Source organism: Lissotriton vulgaris, chromosome 2_1, assembly GCF_964263255.1.
Source record: "Lissotriton vulgaris chromosome 2_1, aLisVul1.2, whole genome shotgun sequence".
In the NCBI taxonomy this organism is placed as follows: domain Eukaryota; kingdom Metazoa; phylum Chordata; class Amphibia; order Caudata; family Salamandridae; genus Lissotriton; species Lissotriton vulgaris.
In genome coordinates, this window is record NC_141687.1 from 145,165,170 (window position 1) to 145,181,423 (window position 16,254).

General features: G+C 44.5%; 1 protein-coding gene across 1 annotated transcript in view; it reads right to left on the reverse strand.

Annotated features, from left to right (window-relative positions):
- BKGD (beta-keto-L-gulonate decarboxylase) overlaps positions 1-16,254 on the reverse strand; it is a 107,182-nt gene that overhangs the window by 37,890 nt on the left and 53,038 nt on the right. The window contains exons 5-6 of the mRNA XM_086954589.1: positions 15,651-15,752; positions 1,185-1,361 (exon numbers count right to left, since the gene is read on the reverse strand). Coding sequence (XP_086810715.1) covers positions 1,185-1,361; positions 15,651-15,752 — 279 coding nt within the window. The remainder of the gene's footprint in view (positions 1-1,184; positions 1,362-15,650; positions 15,753-16,254) is intronic.

The window sequence follows — 16,254 nt, forward strand, 5'->3', positions numbered from 1 at the left end:
TTTGACTTGTGACCCAAATGTTTTCACAACTTCTCTGCTAACAGAGAGAGGTAGAATGCGTAATTTCATCTGGAATGAGCAGGCAGGAATTTGTAGTCGATTTCACAGCACACCAGCTAGAAGCATGCTTTCTGAAGTCACCTTAAAATCATTATCTTAAACTAACAATGCATTGCAGAATATCGAAAACATTGTCCCCAGTTCTCTGTGGAGGTCCATATATGAGGCTACAGTAAGGCAAACCAGTCTATGGGATTACAGTAGACATGTGGGATGAATCATACTTCCATTTGATGGCTTCCATTCACTCAGTCCTACCACATACAATGCTTTGCATGTCCTGTCATGGAACTTTCGTCAATAAAGCCAACCCCCTACCTTTCAGAATGATGCATTGCTTCCCATTCTTTCTAATATTACAAAACTGAAAAATCTAAATGGAGAGCAGAGAATGCAGATATTTTGTTTTATCTCAACATTAGAAGGAATTCTTCAAGAGATCTAAGTCTATCGAAAGATATACTATATAGGAGCAAGCTTCTTCCATGTATACCAAAAGGTACCTAGCAAAAGGTACCTACCACCAGATTTCACCTAGTATTTATTTCCTGTGCCTAAACTAAAGGAATTGGAAATAACGTGTGTAAACCTGCCTCTAAACCCTTTTGCACTCCTTATTCCACATGATCTGCCAATGAGGTATGAAATAGGTGGAATAACATACCCTATGCTCAGTAAAAAATGTATTAGAGCCAGGGTGGTGTTGCATTTGATTTTATCTCAATGGTGTAACACATCGTGCAAGTATTAGAAACTGTCTCCCCCTCTCATATTGGCTACTTGTGGCAAACTGGTCAGAATGAAATTCTAGGTATCCCACTTTGTGTGTGGGGGTGGAGGACTTGGGGCCAGGTATACATAGGTTTGGCTTTGCAATTACCAAAAGGCGTTTTTTTGTGATTCGCTATTTGGTAATTGCAAACACCTATGTACTAATGTGTCTTTGACACATTTTGCGATTCCCAGTGGGTCACAAATAGACCTACCTGTTTAATAGTCATGTAGTAGGTCTCAGTTTGACCATGAGGAGAGCAGACAGGAAATGTGGATTATTTGCCCCCTTCCTCTAGGCCCTAAGGATCAGATCCCAAACTTGAACACTGAGACTGAAACATAGCAGTTACCTTTCCAGGTTTCCCCTCACAGGCATACAGATTGGACATCATTCCAAAGTGGCAGTCGCTGTATTTTTCACTGTATTTCTCCAGAACATATTCTCCATCCGAAGGCTTGACTCGGGCCAAGTAACTTCCATTTACGGCAGGTTTGTCTTTAATTTCCGCTTTCACTGAGTGTATGAGCTGAAATGTAAGAACATCTGATTATCACTGTTTTAAGTCAATCATTCTTGTACATACTAGTTCACATAATGCCATTAACAAAGACAAGCTTGTGGAAATGTATGAAATAGTAACCTTCCCCTATTTTTACTTTTATGAAAGCAAAGTCTGGTTTCAAAAGGGGTCATATCAATTATTGCTTACAACAGTGTTATAGTTCCATTCATGTTCACATTTTATTACTGTATTGAACATACCAGCTTGCCATATGCCCCATTTCCTTACCCTGCCTGCCTTACAATGAGAGTAGTTCTTTCATTCAGCTAGCCATCCATCTCGCTGGCTCCCTATTTTTAGGTCTCACCTATCCCATTCCGCAAGGAATAGATAGGGGAGAATTATAGTGGGCAAAATAAGTTCTCAAACCATCGGCAGATTTCAAACAGTTCACGTGAACACAAGCACGCGCTTTTCCCTCGCTCCCGAGCCGCCTGCCTCCGAGAGCTTCAATTCAAAGGGCTTCACATTTCACGGCCGCCAGGCCATGTCTCCCATTTCTCCGCCCCGCCCCCTGCTTCACACTTCACAGCCGCCAGGCCGTGTCTCGCATTTCTCCTCCCCCCCTCCCCACAGCAATGCCAAGAGCTTGTTGGTTCTTTGAAGGTAGTTTTGCAGGACAGGTCCCAGCTCCGCAAGCTGCATTGGTTGACCTTGTGCAAATCACAACTTATCCCCTCCTACTGCCTATATTGAAAAGAACACTCCTTGTTTTTTCCAGACATTCTCCTTACTCTCTTCTGTTCCATAAAACCATTTGACTACTAAATGTAACCGATCTTTTATTCTTCCTTTGGGTTCATATTTTGTGCAGCGCTTTGAATTAGTTTTAAGACTATGTAGCGCTTTGCGAGTACGTCAGATACATTAATAGAAGTGTGATAAAATGCAAAACGTATGCGAAGCGCATGAACTTTGACAAGGGGCAGTTTGCTGTAATATGTACATTTATTTATTTGTGAGCAGTGTGTGACATTCTCTTATATTTCGTAGGGGTGGGGTGTTAATGCATAGCAAACAGGCGTAGTAACTGAGTTTATAAATGTCTCTTGCTTGCTCACAACCTCTCCCCTCGTTCTGTGCCACAGCCCTGTCTGCACCCGCGGACCCACCCTCAGTGTCTCTCACACACACACCCTGGCAAACTTAGAGAGAGAGAGTACACGCAGAGGTCTGTGCCAGCCGGAACCCCTCCTTGCACACAAAAGATATGCAGCACGAGCACCCAGTGTATGCCCACAGAGGGCTGTGTCAGCCCATTCCGGGCAGCTGTGATTAGAAGGGTTGGTGTGTGTCTCCTGGAGTGACACCGGCTGTCACTGGACAGTGGGCACCTGGAAACTTACTAGTGCAACCTACGCCATAGAAGTGTCCCTGCACCTTCACTCTTTCACTCACTTACTCTATCGAGTTGGGGTAGTTGTGAGTGTCTGTGTCCAAACAGATGTCTGTGTGCAGATGAGTGTGTGTGTGTCTTTCAGAAACTGTGATTCTCAGTGACTGTGCACATGTGCTTTTGTCTAGGTTCCAGCGTCGAGTTATCTATGTGTGTTTTTCGGTGCTTGTCTGTCAGATTGTAGGAGTGTAGACATGATTGTGCGTGGATGCTGGTTTGGAAGTGGTACAGATGTGCTTGAGTGCCTGAGTGAACATGTTGATGTACGCATGTGTGCGTCTGATACTACGTGTGAGCGTGTCTGTGTCCAAAAACAGAAGTGTTTGTGTGCGTGTTTCAGTATGCCGGTGTGTTTGTGTGCGTTTTTCTGTGTGTGTCTGTGTCCGTATACGGGCGGCTTGCGGTGCTCCACACGCCTCTCTACCTTGCATGTTACCTGGGGGCACAACAACAAAACTCTTAAAGTCCACCTGCTAAACTGATCTCGATCTGTGCATAACAGTGAGTTATGCCTCATTTTATTCCCACTTCTCGTATTTGGCAGGGGTGCTGTTGGATTTAAAAAACTAATTTAGTGGGTTGTGGGGGTCCTTGTTAACGCATCCGTCCCTGCTCCAGTACGGAGTCTGCTGAGCCAGTCTAATATTACAATTGTCTAGCAATTGACCAACCCCGTCAGGAGGACGATAGGCAGGCTAGGGTTTCATGTAACACAAAGCATTCTGGTACTTGTAGTGCCCTAAAGAGTCTACCCCGAATGTGCGTATGTGTTCAACTACCTCCCAACCCCCCCCCATAAAAAATGAATTAACACATACTTGAGACTTTAAACAAGCGTTTACTGGACCTTGCCAACCTGTTAGTGTTGTACTCGATCTACTGTTGCGAATGTGTATTTTAGAAACGGAAAAAACGTTTCTTTAATATAGTAGCCCAGTTGCTCGGAAACCGAAGGCCTGAAAGTAGCAAATTAAGAATGCTTACACCCCGTCCCCCTCAACGCTCAGCCTTTCAAGTAGATGTGGTCCGCAAAATGCCATCCCAGATGGGCCAGCAGTGCCAATGGTTATGCCAGTGATCATTGGTGTAAACAATGGCATAATGTAAGTGAGACACTTTACCAACTGTCAGGCCAGATTAAAACCACAGAATCCATGGTCTGTGGCAGGGGCTAACCCGGGAGGGTGCTAGGATTCCTGAGCCCCCAATCCCGCAGTGGCACACGGGGGGCTTTTGTACTAATTGCAGTGTTTGATCTGGAAGTGCATGAGCGCAAATGTCGGCGAGCAACAGTGTTAAAACAAGGACGTGAAAAACTTGGATATTATTGAATAGTAATGTTTTGCAGAATACATGTAGCCTTTCATTCGCATGCGCATCACGCTCGACCTATTATGGAGATCATTATATAAAATTAGGAGTTTTAAAAATAGGAGTAGGATACCTGAAAGGCAAGTACATTTCTTAGCTTGTAGGTAATAATTTTGCTGTAGTACTACATACTATCCTTCCTAAGCGTTATAAAGAACAGGTAGTATTCCTACCCTATGTTATTTACTGCTCTCTGAATGATGGTTAAATCAGCCTTGCTTGCTGAGGTTTAGACTCTTGCCCTGCACCTCTCTGAAGCAAGCGCTTAACGAACTGAGCTATCCTTACAGATATCACATTACTAAGATTGGGAACTCACCAGCTTCTGGTTTCAGAGTAGAATTGCTGTTGAACATGCTCAAACATACTCACAGGTTTGATTTTGATGTATTGCTGAGGCCAACACAGCTTGTGATAAGCGCTTGTGCTCTATGTTTAGGCTTATGGGTGACCAGCATGAATCGATTTCCTGTTTTATATATCGTCCGCTTATATGTTGTATCAGCATGGTGTCGGGCTTGTTTAAAGAACCGTAACAAGAGCTGAGCCATACAAAGATGTTGCGCGTAAATCAGGGAACAGTTGTCATGTAAACATACGAGAAAGATCATTCAAAATTAAAAAAGTTATTTATTTTTTAGCATTAGTGTTTTATTTTGAGGGACATTTATTGAAAGAAATTGTTTCAAATATGAAGCCTTCAAGAAAACCCCTGTACTCTAAAAACATTGCCAAGAGTGAACCGAGAAACAGGTTTCCCTTATGTAACCAGTTGCATAAATCCCACCACCTAGCCCACCCGCTGCTCACACCCAATCACAGGCTTCCGCCTCCACTGCTGAGATCCCCTTTCCCCGACGACTTCCTTCCCTGCAAAAGCCCTCCCTGCACAAGCCCACACTTAGCTGTCGCCATTCACGCTCTCTTCCTGCTTCCCCCGCCCCTCTAAACGATTTTCCGCACTTGCAGACATGCACACGCAACCCTAGCTCCTTACACCTTCTCCCCGCGACCATCATCCAACCCAATACAATCTGGTGCTAGCGCTGCCACTGCACGCGTTCCCATGAACTAAGCATCCTCCCCAGCACATGCTCTCGCGCTCCTACCTCTCTCTCTACCTCTCCCTCTACATCTCTCTACCTCCCTCTCTACATCTCTCTACCTCTCTCTCTACCTCTGTCTCTACCTCTCTCCCTATCTACCTCTCTCTCTCTCTACCTCTCTCTGTACCTGACTCTACCACTCTACCTCTCTCTCTCTCTACACCTCTCTACACCTCTCTCCCTCTACACCTCTCTATACCTACCTCTCTACCTGCAGCTCTCTACCTCCGCCTCGCTACCTCTCTATCTCTCTACCTCTCTCCACCTCTCTAACTCTCTCTCTCTACCCCTCTCTCAACCCCTCTCTCTCTACCTCTCTCTCTCTCTACCTCTCTCTCTCTAACTCGCTCTCTCTACCTCTCTCTCTCTCTAATTCTCTCTCTCTAACTCGCTCTCTCTAACTCGCTCTAACTCGCTCTCTCTCTACCTCTCTCTCTTTCTACCTCTCTCTCTCTCTACCTCTCTCAACGCCAGAGCATCACTCCGCACCACTGAACGCCACAGCATCACTCAACGCCACGGCATCACTCATCACCACTGAACGTCACAGCATCACAATGCCACAGCATCCCTCAACGCCACAGCATCACCCAACGCAACAGCATCACTCAACACCACAGCATCACTCAACGCCACAGTATCACTCAACACCACAGCATCACTCAACACCACAGCATCACTCAACGGCACAGCACCACTCAACGGCACAGCACCACTCAACAGCACAGCACCAGTCAACGGCACAGCACCACTCAACGACACAGCATCACTCAACGGCACAGCATCACTCAACGGCACAGCATCACTCAACGACACAGCATCACTCAACGGCACAGCATCACTCAACGCTACAGCATCACTCAACATCACAGCATCACTCAATGCCACAGCATCACCCAGCACCACTGAACGCAACAGCACCACTCAACACCACAGCATCACTCAGCACCACAGCATCACTCAGCACCACAGCATCACTCAGCACCACAGCATCACTCAGCACCACAGTATCACTCAACGTCACAGCATCACTCAACGCCACAGCATCACTCAGCACCACTGAACGCCACAGCATCACTCAATGCCACAACATCACTCAACGCCACTGCATCCCTCAACGCCACAGCATCACTCAACACCACAGCATCACTCAACGCCACAGCATCACTCAACGCCACAGCATCACTCAACGCCACAGCATCACTCAACGCCACAGCATCACTCAACGCCACAGCTTTACTCAGCACCACTGAATACCACAGCACCACTCAACGCCACAGCACCACTCAACGCCACAGCATCACTCAACGCCACAGCATCACTCAACGCCACAGCATCACTCAACGCCACAGCACCACTCAATGCCACAGCACCACTCAACGCCACAGCACCACTCAAAGCCACAGCACCACTCAACGCCACAGCACCACTCAACGCCACAGCATCACTCAACGCCACAGCATCACTCTGCGCCACAGCATCACTCAATTTTAACAACAACAATGCCTCTGACACCATAGATAACACTTTTTAGGTCTCGCCTGTCGATGCGCATGCGCATCGAGCTTGCGAGACTATGGGGGCTTAAACAGTTTTTAACCAACTTGCAAGGAATCGTGGCGATTCCTTGCAGTGCCCGTGAAATTCAAGCTCAATGCGCATGCGCATTGAGCTTAAAAGCGCGTGCACATGCCCCCAGCCGCCTGCCTTGCATGTATTTTCCCTCAGGCGCACTCCTCCCACACCCCCGCTCCGCCCCCTCCCCTGCCTGCCGTGTCGCATTTCTTCTGTTCCCTCAGCCGCACTCCAGGCCCCTGCTGCTTTCACACCCTCTCCCCGCTCCGCCCCCTCCCCTGCCCGCCGTGTCGCATTTCTCCTCCCCCCTCCCCTTCTCTGCCTTCCCTCCGTCTTGTCTCTTCACTTCTTGGTTGCACGGCAGCTAGGCCGTGCCTCCCCTACTCTCCTCCCCCCTCCTCCTCCTACTCTCCTCCCCCCTCCTCCTCCTACTCTCCTCCCCACTCTCTCTCAGCACAACCTTGCCGCTCAGGTTTGGACCCCCAGAGCGTTTCCTGCTCTTAACCCAGTGCCCTCCCCTCTCTACTGTAGCCGCCCGAACTCCACTCGCTGCCCTCCCCTCTATCTATGTGCGACCTCAGTGATTAAAGTTACCAGATTATTTCATATCACAGAGAAAGCAATGCTGCAGACCAGGGACACACGTTCTCGCGGGAACTCTGACACAGGCGTCCATATGCCAGGTACTGAGAGTACTCGCCGCGCGCAGGACTCAGGCGTCTCTTTGTGACTCGTCACCTCTTCTTTTAAACTTACCGCTGCACCTCTGACTGTATCTGTTTGGGCTCCGTCTTGCTATTCGACACACCTCTGCTCCTGTTTACAAACATGTGACGTGTGTGTGCATGCTGTTGGAATCTGGCGTGTCACGCCCCCTCCCTTCTCCCAACCCCTCCCCACTCTCTCTCCCAGCACAGCACCATCAAAAAACCCCAGCCGACAGGTAGCCGCCCCGAACTCCACTCGCTGCCCTCCCCTCTATCTATGTGCGACCTCAGTGATTAAAGTTACCAGATTATTTCATATCACAGAGAAAGCAATGCTGCAGACCAGTGACACACGTTCTCGCGGGAACTCTGACACAGGCGTCCATATGCCAGGTACTGAGAGTACTCGCCGCGCGCAGGACTCAGGCGTCTCTTTGTGACTCGTCACCTCTTCTTTTAAACTTACCGCTGCACCTCTGACTGTATCTGTTTGGGCTCCGTCTTGCTATTCGACACACCTCTGCTCCTGTTTACAAACATGTGACGTGTGTGTGCATGCTGTTGGAATATGGCGTGTCACGCCCCCTCCCTTCTCCAACCCCTCCCACTCTCTCTCCCAGCACAGCACCTCAAAAAACCCCAGCCAACAGTGCAATAGGTCTCGCAGCATTTGAGTTAGAGCTTTTAGAAATGTTTATGGCTTTTTTTATTTGTCATTCTTTAGCATTGGCTACAGGAAACAAAAATGCTAAAGATTTACAAAAAAAAAACATAAACAATTCTAAAAGCACTAACTCTAATGATGCGAGACCTATTGCATTTCCAATGCTTGTTCTTTTTGCCTCAGTAGTCCATTTTATTGACTCTGGGTTATTAAGCATTTGATTTTTGCATTCATTATATCTTTTTTTATATATTGGTATCCACCTTCATTTCAGAAACTTAATAATTCAACTCTCCTTGTTTCAAATCAAATATTCCATATAAGACAAATATACATTTAACATCTATATGCACAATACATTTACTATACACCATATATACATCAAATTTAAATCGTTATACACATAATCATTCATTGATTAAAGCAAAAGAGCGCTGTTTTTCTTCACTCTTGGTAAAGAGGGAAAGGACAAAGTTTGTGTTATATCCCTTTTTAAGTGAGGAGGAAAAATGTCAATTTCATGCCATTACATATTTACAACATACTGTTTTGGAGTTGTAGATAAACCTCATGAGCCAAAACGTCAGGATCTGGTGTGCTAACTAGCACCTGTTTGAGAAAGAAAGGCATATTCAGGTCTTGGTTTAACTTACATTCATGTAGTGGTGGCAGTGCTCACAATCATCAGACCTTTCTACTCACGATTTCTACGAGGAAATACCTGCCAATCGATCCCTACGTGGCTCCGGTGATAATGCCAGAAGGAATTTTGAAACCAGGGTTTTATACCTTTTCCCGGGTTGGAGTTAATTAGTTAATTGCATGCCTAAGGTTTCCTTTTGGCCATATATGGTCATTGTCGGTTTTAGTTAGTTAATTGCATGATTGTGGTTTCCTTATGGCCATATATGGTCATTGTCGGTTTTAGTTAGTTAATTGCATGATTGTGGTTTCCTTATGGCCATATATGGTCATTGTCGGTTCCTTGCTCGCGGTCATTGTTTTCTTGCGTCTTTCCTTCGCGCATGCGTCCATGCGGTGTGTTTTGTCCTGCTGTACATGCGCTGTTATGGGTGTCTTTGTTACCTGTTATGCGCATGCGCTATCCTGCGCTTGTCTCATATCTCAAGATGGTTAGTTATGGCAATACGAATTATGTTTTTCCTCCTAACGGACACAATGTGCATGTTGTTTCGTTGGAAAAAACGGCCACTTTGTTCATAATACTGCGTTTCATTATTTGCTTGTTTTCTTTTGTCAAGGGTCAGAGAATACATATCACCAGGATGGGTGGATATATATTCTAAGGATGAATGAAAGATGCAGACCCCCGGGCATATTATGGTTCGTCTGGTAGATGCTCATGTGGGGAAAGTCTGGAAATCTTCATGAGACACACTGTTTACATAAATTGTATTTACGCCGCGTTGAAGAGGACATTCATCAGGGCATCATCTAAGTTAACTGACCCCAGGGAGTATTGTCATTTAAACCTGTAGTGTTAGTCCCCAGTCTAAAAACCCATCTCTGCTCTTTCTCAAAGAGTCCTTGTTCAGATGGGAGTTGTTCAACTACTGTCCACCTGATGTCATTCACACAATGTCCATTCTCAATGAAATGTGTGGCCATTTTTGTCGTCGTCTTCTTACAACGGATATTGCTCTTATGTTCCCCGATTCGTGTTTTCACTGGTCTTTTTGTCATGCTAATATACTCCAAATTGCAAGGGCAGGTTATCATATAAATGACGTTTTTGCTATTGCAGTTGGTTAGTTTCCGTTGTTCCCACCTCGTTCCGTTAGTAAAAGTTAGATTCTTACTTTTCTGAGTCAGGTGACAGCTCGCACAGTTACCAAATGGGTAGTGGCCTCCCAGTCCTTGTGGATGGAGTTGTGGCATTTGTTGCAGTTTTGGGCGTGTGTGCACTAGCATGTCCTTGAGATTTTTGCCTCGTTTGTGGGCAAGTAAGGGTTTCTCAATGTTTAGTTTGCCACTTGTCAGGATGCGCCAATGTTTATTCAGAAGTTTGGAAACCTCATTGGTTTGGGGGCTGTAGGTAGTCACGCAGATGGGTCTGGCTGATGCCTGATTGCTCTGGGGTTTGTTTTCCAGTAGTGCCTCCCGATGGTTAAACCAGCAGAACCATTTCTTAAAGTTCACTCATACAGTGTCAAGAGAAACATTGGTGTTCCTGGATCTTAACATCTTCCCAAAAGACGGGAAACTACATACCAATACCCACTTTAAACCCACTTTAAACCAACGGCGAGGAACTGTCTCCTTCGCTATGACAGCTTTCACCCACGGCACTTACGCACCAATTTGCCGTATGGACAGTTCCTACGCCTGAGACGTAATTGCACACAAATCCAGGACTACAAGGCACAAGCAAAGGATTTAAAAATCAAATTGCAGAGAAGACAGTACCCAGAGAAGGTCATCAACAACGCGATGAAAAGGGCGAGAAATAACCATCGGGAGGCACTACTGGAAAACAAACCCCAGAGCAATCAGGCATCAGCCAGACCCAACTGCGTGACTACCTACAGCCCCCAAACCAATGAGGTTTCCTAACTTCTGAATAAACATTGGCTCATCCTGACAAGTGGCAAACTAAACATTGAGAAACCCTTATTTGCCCACAAACGAGGCAAAAATCTCAAGGACATGCTAGTGCACACACGCCCAAAACTGCAACAAATGCCACAACTCCATCCACAAGGACTGGGAGGTCATTACCCATGTGGTAACTGTGCGAGCTGTCACCTGACTCAGAAAAGTAAGAATCTAACTTTTACTAACGGAACGAGGTGGGAACAACGGAAACTAACCAACTGCAACAGCAAAAATGTCATTTATATGATAACCTGCTCTTGCAATTTGGAGTATATTGGCATGACGAAAAGACCAGTGAAAACACGAATCGGGGAACATAAGAGCAATATCCGTTGTAAGAAGACGACAACAAAAATGGCCACACATTTCATTGAGAATGGACATTGTGTGAATGACTTTTATGGAAGTAACAAGGACCCCCTGAACTACTCGTAGGTTGATTCCTAGGACAGGGAAATTTCATCAATGTTTTATCACTCCTAGGCAATCTTCAATGTATAACGGTGTATAGAAGACCAAACTATAAATCAGACAACATTAGTGTACATGTTATAATTCCAAATAACAGCCAATAAAAAATGAAAAGTAAAAGGATCCAAGTGAATTATTTTATTTTTATAAAAAGTTAATTAAAAAATCCTCATCTAAGGATTAATAACAAAACATACATTGACTAATTTTATGCATAAAAAAACCATTACATTAATAAACAATATAATACTGTGAATCATAAAATCAAATTGTGGCAGAAATTTATACTTTTCGACGCGCGTTTCGGCGTAGAGGAGACGCCTTCTTCAGGAAGCCACGTATTAAAATCTTTTATTCGAAGAAGTGATATTCGATTTATTTGATAAGAACACTCTGTTCCTGATATCATTTTCAAAGCAGTCTTGATAGAAGAGTACTTGATACTTTTCGCAATTAACCTTTCGTTAAAATATTGAAATCGTCCTCATCGTCTGACTCTGTTCAAATGTGATGTAAAACTTGGGGCTAGAGTTGTTCTTGAATTGCCAGGATTGCACAAAGATAAGAACGTCTTCTGCAAAAACGCCGTAGATAACCTTGATAGATAACCTTCTTACTTTTGCCTAATTTCGAGGTGTTATCTTCATCGGCGGAGAAGCCCTTTGTTTAACGTCAAAATTAAAAGAAACGGTGGCGGAAATTGGAACCTGCATCTGATATGAGCCGATAGTGTTCTTGCCGCCCCAAACCCTTGCTGTCCGGCGTATACAGAGGTAGTTTACGTTTCCAAATAAAAACGTGCAGACCGGAGTAATTACTTTATGTCTATTTTCAAAGATGATACTCCTCGCATCTGATGTCAAGTTTTTCATCTCTGTTGGTTTTTCAATGTTTAGTTTGCCACTTGTCAGGATGCGCCAATGTTTATTCAGAAGTTTGGAAACCTCATTGGTTTGGGGGCTGTAGGTAGTCACGCAGATGGGTCTGGCTGATGCACGATTGCTCTGGGGTTTGTTTTCCAGTAGTGCCTCCCGATGGTTATTTCTCGCCCTTTTCATCGCGTTGTTGATGACCTTCTCTGGGTACGGTCTTCTCTGCAATTTGATTTTTAAATCCTTTGCTTGTGCCTTGTAGTCCTGGATTTGTGTGCAATTACGTCTCAGGCGTAGGAACTGACCATACGGCAAATTGGTGCGTAAGTGCCGTGGATGAAAGCTGTCATAGCGAAGGAGACAGTTCCTCGCCGTTGGTTTAAAGTGGGTTTAAAGTGGGTATTGGTATGTAGTTTCCCGTCTTTTGGGAAGATGTTAAGATCCAGGAACACCAATGTTTCTCTTGACACTGTATGAGTGAACTTTAAGAAATGGTTCTGCTGGTTTAACCATCGGGCGGCACTACTGGAAAACAGACCCCAGAGCAATCAGGCATTAGCCAGACCCATCTGCGTGACTACCTACAGCCCCCAAACCAATGAGGTTTCCAAACTTCTGAATAAACATTGGCGCATCCTGACAAGTGGCAAACTAAACATTGAGAAACCCTTACTTGCCCACAAACGAGGCTAAAATCTCAAGGACATGCTAGTGCACACACGCCCAAAACTGCAACAAATGCCACAACTCCATCCACAAGGACTGGGAGGCCACTACCCATTTGGTAACTGTGCGAGCTGTCACCTGACTCAGAAAAGTAAGAATCTAACTTTTACTAACGGAACGAGGTGGGAACAACGGAAACTAACCAACTGCAACAGCAAAAATGTCATTTATATGATAACCTACCCTTGCAATTTGGAGTATATTAGCATGACAAAAAGACCAGTGAAAACACGAATCGGGAAACATAAGAGCAATATCCGTTGTAAGAAGACGACGACAAAAATGGCCACACATTTCATTGAGAATGGACATTGTGTGAATGACATCAGGTGGACAGTAGTTGAACAACTCCCATCTGAACAAGGACTCTTTGAGAAAGAGCAGAGATGGGTTTTTAGACTGGGGACTAACACTACAGGTCTAAATGACAATATCCCCTGGGGTCAGTTAACTTAGATGATGCCCTGATGAATGTCCTCTTCAACGCGGCGTAAATACAATTTATGTAAACAGAGTGTCTCATGAAGATTTCCAGACTTTCCCCACATGAGCATCTACCAGACGAACCATAATATGCCCGGGGGTCTGCATCTTTCATTCATCCTTAGAATATATATCCACTCATCCTGGTAATATGTATTCTCTGCCCCTTGGCAAAAGAAAACAAGCAAACAATGAAACGCAGTATTACGAACAAAGTGGGCGTTTTTTCCAACGAAACGCCATGCACATTGTGTCCGTTAGGAGGAAAAACATCATTCGTATTGCCATAACTAGCCATCATGAGATATGAGACAAGCGCAGGATAGCGCATGCGCACAACAGGTAACAAAGACACCCATAACAGCGCATGCGCAGCAGGACAAAACACACCGCATGCGCGAAGGAAAGACGCGAGAAAACAATGACCGCAGCAAGGAACCGACAATGACCATATATGGCCATAAGGAAACCACAATCATGCAATTAACTAACTAAAACCGACAATGACCATATATGGCCATAAGGAAACCACAATCATGCAATTAACTAACTAAAACCGACAATGACCATATATGGCCATAAGGAAACCTTAGTCATGCAATTAACTAATTAACTCCAACCCGGGAAAAGGTATAAAACCCCGGTTTCAAAATTCCTACTGGCATAATCACCGGAGCCACGTAGGGATCGATCGGGAGGTATTTCCTCGTAGAAATCGTGAGTAGAAAGGTCTGATGATTGTGAGCACTGCCACCACTACATGAATGTAAGTTAAACTAAGACCTGAATACGCCTTTCTTTCTCAAACAGGTGCTAGTTAGCACACCAGATCCTGACGTTTTGGCTCATGAGGTTTATCTACAACTCCAAAACAGTATGTTGTAAATATGTAATGGCAAGACATTGACATTTTTCCTCCTCACTTTACAGGGATATGACACAAACTTTGTCCTTTCCCTCTTTACCAACAATAGTGGTACGACCAGGAAATGATTTGAAAACATCTGATCAAAAATTTCCTCATTAAGTGTGTGTGCTCTATGTTGTGTGTCAGTGAGTCTAGTGTGTTTTTTGTAAAATATTTTTATCCCACTATAAGCACTGGAATACAGCTATAGTATGTCACCTGTGACCACTGGACACTTTACCTATGGATATGGAGAGAGAGACCACCAGAAAAAAAAAAATGTTGTCTTCTTTCCTTTACAGGTTGATCAATAGACAACGTCTTTTTTTGCTAGGTACATTACTTTTCCCCTGCACTGTAATTTTTCCTCACTTTTATTAGAAAACTCTGGTATTAGTTAGAGAAACGTGAGTAAGGTGGGGATTTGTGCACCCCGTCCTGAAGAAGGTGCTTCTGGCACCGAAACATGTCGACGCACACAAAAAGGAGGTAACGCACATTGTCAGCGTAGTGACCTCCCACCCTCATTTTTAACAGCACCAGCCCGAAGGGGCTTATTAATTAATTTTTAGTCACCCCACGAGCCAGGTTCTTTTTAACTATCACTATTTCCCAAACCCCACAATACACTCACATTTATTCAAAATACCCCCTCACCAACACCACACACAGTCTAACAAGTGCTCCCACGTCTCCGTAGGTCGCAGCATGCCGTACCCCGTTAAGGGGTACGATGACCCCGATGATGAAGCATGACACCAAGGGGCCTGTTGATTCCCTTAACCAGAATCCCTGGGTGTCTGGGTTCCTTCCCTTTGGCTCCACACATTCCTCGCTTTCCTCTGCCGATTACCCACGAGGTTGTTTTTTGTCCTGTGCTTGGGTCCCATCCCTATTTTGCCTTATATTAACCGCACATTAACATAGGCCGCCTTGTGTCTTATTTCTCGGTTAGACAACCAGAGAGCCAGCGATTGTGCTGGTGCGGTAGCAGTTTTACCAAAGCGCACAAAAAGGAAGGGATGGCACTTTGAAAAAACATACATCAACAGGGAGACCCTCAAGCATATGATACTACAGCGACACCTGCTCTACCTCCTGCTCTTCAGGTGCGTGTACCTTAAAAGTTGACTACCTGTGCGAAATGAGTTAACTTAGTGAATAGCAATCAGACTTGCATTTACAAATGTTGATGATCTCATTGCCATTTCTGTTCTGGTAGGCTGTTTCATCTGTTTAGTGATTAGTGTAATGCTAGTCACTATAATGAGAAATTAATTAAGTTTGTTTAACCAAGTAACAATTTAGGATGAGGTACGTTTTTTGCACCCAGGAGGATAAGAAATATGGTTGACCAACCTCAGCATTTATTCCAATCGTCTGAAATGAAACCGCTCCAGCTCCAAGCATATACGCACCAGGAAGATGAATTTCCTTTGCTACTGTGTTAACGTCATAGATCTGATAAAAAAAGAATAAGGAGTGAATGTCTGTATACTGGTCCCAATGTGTTTCAGTAAACCTTGTAGTAGCCCATTCAAAAACGACATATCCAAATAAAATGTTGGGGTTAGTGTATCAAAATTGAATATTTTATTTGTTATGAGGGGGCTGAACCTTACACATGAGGGGGCTGAACCTTACACTAAGTCACAGGATAATACCCATACATATTTTTAAACAATCAGATTTTTTGTCGTAATACTTAAAGGACACACGTGCTAAACATTTGCTTAATCAACATAGGACAAACTGATTGAATCTTATAGGGTTCAATTGCTTATTTCATGCATATCTTTTTATTCTAGCTACAGACTTTTCTAGCGGTGTCATAAATATAATATGATCTACACAAAAAATGGAATAAAGGCTAGCCCCCGTCAGTCATTGGTTATTATATGTGTCATTTGCATGTTAATCTGCCCTCATTCTCAGTCCATTGGTGGACTATAGCTGTCCTTCG